The following is a 6,446-nucleotide window of genomic DNA, read 5'->3' on the forward strand; positions in this document are numbered from 1 at the left end:
TCAGGTACAAGCTCTCCCTCCTCTGCAAGGACAGATCTGCACGTCCCCCCCCCCCCCCAATAGCAGTGGAGCCTGAACGGTGGGTGTTGCCTTCTGACACACTTCCGGTGATTTCAGGGGGTGTGGCATATGCAAATAAGTCATGCTAATGAGTTATTATAAGTGTGTCAGAAGGCAACACCCACCGCTCAGGCTCCACTGGACTGTTTTGGATTGCTAGCTATTGGGGGGGGACACATGTGCAGATCTGTCCTCGCAGAGGAGGGAGAGCTTATACCTGAATAAACCTTGGTCTTAAAGGCGCCACTGGACTGTTTTGGACCGGGGGAGCGGGGGGGGGGGCTCTGCAGCTTACCTGGCTGCTTCTTGCTCTGACTGAGGGCTGCTGGGAGCAGGGGGTGGGGCTTGTTGCATGTGTCCGCCCCTGGGCTCTTTACTGCCGGGGCTCCGCTCCTGTGCGCTCCTGCAGGAAATGACCCCTGCCGCTGCAGCACACTGGGTTGCCGCTTTCATTGAGGTTACATTTTTAGGGTCAGCCTGTGAGGGCCCCTCACCTACTAGCAAGCCCCCGAGTTTCCCCGACCAGTGCGACCCCCACCAATACGCCATGCACCCACCTGTTTCAGCCCATCTGGGTCATAGAAAACACTGATCATGGCCTCCTTATGCCCATATTCTGTCGACCTTCGAATGATCTGTAAATCTCGAAATAGATTCCAAGGTTCTGATGGATACACCCGGACAAGGATTGAGCTGCCTTCCACGGAGACCCAGATCTAGAACGAGAGAAAGAAGTGCTGAAGTCCAGGCGGAAAATTGGAAAAAAGAGCAACAACAAAGTCTTAAGACTTCATGCCGGGTTTTGACAAAGCTGCGTTTGTAACAGAGTATGATGGGTCACCAGATGGGCAACACCAAAGATTGACTATATAATTTGCAGTCAAAGATGGAGAAGCTCTATCCAGTCAGTAAAAACAAGACCTGGAGCTGACTGTGACTCAGATCATGAGCTACGCATTGCAAAATTCAGACTTAAACTGAAGAAAATTGGGAAAACCACGAGGCCATTCAGGTTTGACCTAGATCGCATCCCTGATGAATATACAGTAGAGGTGAAGAATAGATTCAAGGGTCTAGATATGATAGAGTGCCTGAAGAACTATGGACGGAGGTTTGTGACATTGTATTGCAAATGGCAGCCAGCAATCAGGTAGGGTTATGCCACCCACCGCTCTAAGAGAGTTTGATTCCCCACACCTCCAGATGCAGCTGCTGGCATGACCTTGGGTCAGTCACAAGTTCTCCCGGGGCAGTTCTCGAAAGAGCTCTCTCAGCCCCCCCCCCCAACCTCACAGGGTATCTGTTGTGAGGAGGGGAAGGGCAAGGATATTGTAAGTCACTCTGAGACTCCTTCAGGTAGTGAAGGACGGGATATAAATCCAATCTCCTCCTCCTCCTCCTCTTCTTCTTCTGCAGTGGGGGATGCCCACATTCTCATTTCCCTTGCTTGTAAGTTCATGTTTCTTGGGGGGGGGGTGTCTGTTCTGTCCATGTTCTGCTCCCTCTAGTGGTTGATTCTATATCGTACAGGTTTATGTCCGGTACAAAAACCTGCAGTTTGAGCCCACAGGGAGATATGCTGGACCCACACCATTATTCACACACACACACCCACACACACGGGACTCTTCTCCTCCACCTCCTGCCAGTGGCTTCTTAAGACAAACAAAACCGAAATACCTCCTCTTTATCCGTCACGCAGGCATAATGCCCCTGATACGAATGGACAAAATATTTGATGGAGGAAGTGCTCGGGAAGCTGGAGAGGTAGACGTAATTCACCATGTCGTGGCTGGAAGGAAAAAGAGAGGAGAGAGCAGGTGTTAAAAAAAAAGATTAATAGTACTTTCCTTCACCCCTTTGTAAACCCCACTCCACTTGGGGATAAGATGCAGAACCTCAAGAGGACCCCAGTGGGATCTTCTCTCGCAGACAAGCCCCCGTCTTTCCATACCTTCTATCCAGTTAGGGGGCAGAAACCTCTCTTCCTTATCCTACTGTTGCCACACAAATATCAGAGCCAGGCACACAATGGAGGGCACATAGGGTTGCCAAATTTTTAAAACGTACCGGTGGGGGAGCGTCCTGCTGGTCCAGGAGTTGTCCGAGGATGCGCGCGCGCCGCCAGAGCGTCACCGGAAGTGACGTCATACGCTGGGCGGGGCCATGCCATTTGAGGGGAAAACTCTTTGTTTTCCCCTCAAATGGCGTGGCCCCACCCCCAGCGTGTGACGTCACTTCTGGGTGACGCGCACGCCGGGGCGGAGTTCCCCCCGGGCCCCGATTCCCCGGCGTCGGGTAACGGGCCTCCGGGGCGGGGGGAATTCCGCCCTACCGGGGGGGTTGACAGCCCTAAAGGCACACCAGCTGAGACAGAGTCACACACACAGACAACTGCAAACTGCTATGTGTACCTGGGCCCTGAGCCTCAGCCCGGGCCGGCTCGCTCACTAGGCGAGCTAGACTTTTGCCTAGACTTTCACCATCGTGGGGGCGGCGGGCCGGGCCGGGGAAGCCAGGCACACAGTGAAGCCTCTTTCCCAGGCCGGAGTTGCTCAGCAACCCAGTGCTGGCGTCACTGCGTCCACCCCGTGCATCACCGGCCTCCTCCAGCGTTGCCGCCGGTGGAGCGTGAGGAGGAAGAGGCGCCCCTTAGGCCAGCGACAGGAGGCGCAGCCTCACTATGCTTTTGGCGCCTTCCTGCCGTTTCCTTCTCAGCTGTTGCTGCCGCCGCCTGGCCCAACTAGAGCTCCCGTGGCCTCTGGCTCCATTTCCGCACTGCCTCTTAGGCAGCTCCCCCACCATGTATGAGGCAGGAAGGGAAGGAGGGATGAGTTTTCCCGTCGCTCATGCAGCGCAGCAGGACGAGCGCTGCCTCCCGGGCGCTGTAGTACCCTGGAGCCCGAGGGGAGCGCACACGGAGACCTCTCTGAGACCCTCAGCCGCCCATGCTGAGCTCCCTGCTGGGAGACCCGGCGCCTTGGAAGCTCTGCAAGGGCCCCCACGCGGCTAAGAGAGCCGAGCCGCTCATCTGTGCTGAGGGGGGGCGCCACAAGGTAGCCTCGCCTAGAGCGCAGAAACTCCTCGGGCCAGCCCTGGTCTCAGCCCTCTCCCCAGTAGACCCCAGGTTTTCTTTTGTAGTGTCACTCACTAGGATTGCTGTGTTTCCCCTGGCCACCAGTGGGTTGGGGTTTTTTTTGCCAGATCTTGGTTGGGGGGAAAAACAGGTTGCTTACCTGTAACTGATGATCTTCATAGAATCATAGAATGTTAGAGTTGGAAGGGACCTTGCAGGTCATCTAGTCCAACCCCCTGCACTCTGCAGGAGCATAGGCCGAAAGATAGCCCTACATACCTACAACATACCCGAAAGATGGCCGTCCAGCCTCTGCTTGGAAACTTTCAGCAAAGGAGCATCCACCACCTCCCGAGGCAGTCTGCTCCACTGCTTGACCACTCTTACAGTTAGGAAGTTTCTCCTGATATTTAGCCGGTAACGACTCCCTTGTCATTTCCACCCGTTAGATCTAGTCTTGCAATCCGGAGCAAGAGAGAATAGATCTGCTCCATCTTCTACGTGACAGCCCTTCAGATACTTGAAGACTGCAATCATGTCCCCTCTAAGCCTTCTCTTTCCCAGGCTAAACAGACCCAACTCTCTCAGCCTTTCCTCATAAGAATCATAGAATGTTAGAGGTGGAAGGGACCTTGCAGGTCATCTAGTCCAACCCCCTGCACTCTGCAGGAGCATAGGCCACAATGTACGCAAAAGATGGTCATCCAGCCTCCGCTTAGAAACGTCCAGTGAAGGAGCCTCTACCACCTCCTGAGGCAGTCTGCTCAACCATTCTGACAGTTAGGAAGTTCCCCCTGATATTTAGCCGGTTAACGACTCCCTTCGAGCGGTCATCTGTGCATTCACACCTATGGGACAGTGCACCTGCGCTGACCCCCGATCGGTGATGTAGAAAGCTCAATGGGATTTTCGCGCTCTCGTCCCCAGCATGCGCAGGAACCCCACCACGCATGCCCAAAGGGGTGGGGCGCGGACATCCCGCCAGTTCCTTCTGACTGCTGCAGAGCTGACAGCAGTGGGGAAGGAAGGGCGGGCGGTGTGTGAATGCACAGATGACCACTCGAAGATCATCAGTTACAGGTAAGCAACCTGACTTTTTCCAGCCTGGATCTGGCTCCTTCCTGACCAGCACCATCTCTGCCTAGTCTGGATTCAGCTTCAGCTTCTTCTTCTTCTTTTAAATTTTTATTACGTTTTTAAAATACACAAGGATAGAGGAAGGGGAAAGGGCAGGGGAGAGAACAAAAGTAACGATTCCCTGCATGTAACTTTCCTCTGCTTATCATTTCACGTTACACGCCGAAAAGCTGTGAGGTTTAAAAGTTCATAAAAGCTTTTTTACTATTGTAATACTAAAAAGTTCGTCTCTTTATATTTCAGCTTCAGCTTCTTCTTCTTCTTGACCATGGCCTCCAAGCTTTGGTTCATGGTCTCCAAGGTTCATGGACTCCAAGCATTGGTTCTAGGGATGCCAGCCTTCAGGTAGGACCTGGGGAATCTCCCAGAATTATAGCTCATCTCCAGACTCCAGAGATCAGTTCCCCTGGAGTAAACAGATGCCATGGAGGGTGGAGTCTAGGGCACTGTACCCCACTGACGTCCCCAGGCCCCACCCCCAAATCTCCAGGAGTCTCCCAACCCTAATTCATTCAGAAGTGAGAAGGTCACACACAGAAGCTTAGACAGAGCTAGATGTCACCCACATATTGATGGATTCAAGTCAAGTAGCACCTTAGAGACCAACAAGAGAAGAAGAAGAGATTGGATTTATACCCCGCCCTTCACTTGGAGAGCTCAGAGCGGCTTACAAACTCCTTTATATTTATTTATTTATTTATTTATACTTTAGATTTCTATACCGCTCCAAACCCCGGAGGGTCTCTGAGCGATTTACACAGTTCCGAATTATCCCTAACTAAGGCCACATGTTTACAGGGGTCGGGGCTACCTACCAGCACCCAGGTGGCAGGGCTTTCCCTTCCCCTCCCCACAACAGACACCCTGCGAGGTGGGTGGGGCTGAGAGAACTCTGACACAAACCGCTTCTTCAGGAACAGCTGTGCCGGAGCTTGTGACTGACCCAAGGTCACATCAGCCAGGTGCAAGTGGAGGAGTGGGGAATCAAACCCGGTTCTCCCAGATTAGAGTCCGCACACTTAACCACTACACCAAACTGGCACCAAACAAGGTATTTGGGATATAAGCTTTCGAGGGTCAGTGCTTCCTGTGTTAGATACTGGCTCTCAAAAAACCGTGCCCCCCAAATTCCTGTTGGTCTCTCTGGTGCGATTGAACCCGAATCCAGCCACACGCCTTCGTGTCTCTATTGTGTGTCAAAGGTTGTTGAAGCCGTGCTGTCAAAATTAAAAACTAATGCAAAATAAAATTTAAAAAAACAACAACAAGAAGGCTATGCTCTGAGACGATCCGCATGTTGATGACGTCCAGTCACAAAGCTCTGCACAATCCTGTTCCCCCAGCCTCACGCAGATGCGGAAGGAGAGATGGAGATCGTGGTTAGAAGAGAGGCAAGGAAAATGCCGCAGCAACGCTCAAAGCAGCGGGGTTCGGGGTAGGGAATCCTACCTTTGCAAGACCACGTTCCCCCAGATGTACAGGATCATAGTGAAAGGGTTTAAGGCCAGGCCCCTGGGGATGAGGGCCTGGCTTGTATACTGCTCCGTTCCCAGAAGCATCACAAAGCCTTTATCTGAACCTGCAGAGGGGGAAAGAGGAGAGGGGAGGGAGAGGATGAAGATGAAGAAGAAGAAGAAGAATCGGATTTATACCCCGCCCTTCACTCAGAGTCTCAGAGTGGGTTACAATCTCCCTCCCTCCCTCTCCCCATGAGAGACACCCTGTGAGGGAGGTGGGGCTGAGAGAGCTCTTTCAAGAACTGCTCTTGAGAGAACACCTTAAAAAGGATATTATAGCTTTGGGGAAAGTGCAGAAAAGGGCAACTCGAATGATAAAAGGGTTGGAACACTGTCTCTATGAAGAAAAGTTAAAGCGCTCTTTAGCTTGGAGAAACAACAGCTGAGGGGTGACATGATTGAGGTTTACAAGATTATGCATGGGAAAGAACAGGTAGAGAAAGAGGTACTTTTCTCCCTTTCTCACAATACAAGAACTCGTGGGCACTCCATGAAACTGCTGAGCGGTCGGGTTAGAACGGATAAGAGGAAGTCCTTCTTCTCCCAAAGAGTGATTCACACATGGAATTCACTGCCACAGGAGGTGGTGGAGGCTACAAGCATGGACGGCTTCAAGAGGGAATTGGATAAGCATATGGAGCAGAGGTCCATCAGTG

The 6,446-nt window shown here is 52.4% G+C and overlaps 1 protein-coding gene across 1 annotated transcript in view; it reads right to left on the bottom strand.

Moving 5' to 3' along the window:
• Positions 1 to 6,446, bottom strand: part of LOC107106290 (cation channel sperm-associated protein subunit gamma-like) — a gene marked incomplete at its 3' end in the record, with an annotated part of 84,518 nt that overhangs the window by 52,311 nt on the left and 25,761 nt on the right. Inside the window, exons 12-14 of the mRNA XM_015406417.1 lie at positions 5,723 to 5,852; positions 1,741 to 1,852; positions 618 to 776 (exon numbers count right to left, since the gene is read on the bottom strand). Coding sequence (XP_015261903.1) covers positions 618 to 776; positions 1,741 to 1,852; positions 5,723 to 5,852 — 401 coding nt within the window. The remainder of the gene's footprint in view (positions 1 to 617; positions 777 to 1,740; positions 1,853 to 5,722; positions 5,853 to 6,446) is intronic.

The sequence above is a fragment of the Gekko japonicus genome, unplaced genomic scaffold, assembly GCF_001447785.1.
Source record: "Gekko japonicus isolate JY-2015 unplaced genomic scaffold, Gekko_japonicus_V1.1 scaffold3139, whole genome shotgun sequence".
NCBI lineage: Eukaryota > Metazoa > Chordata > Lepidosauria > Squamata > Gekkonidae > Gekko > Gekko japonicus.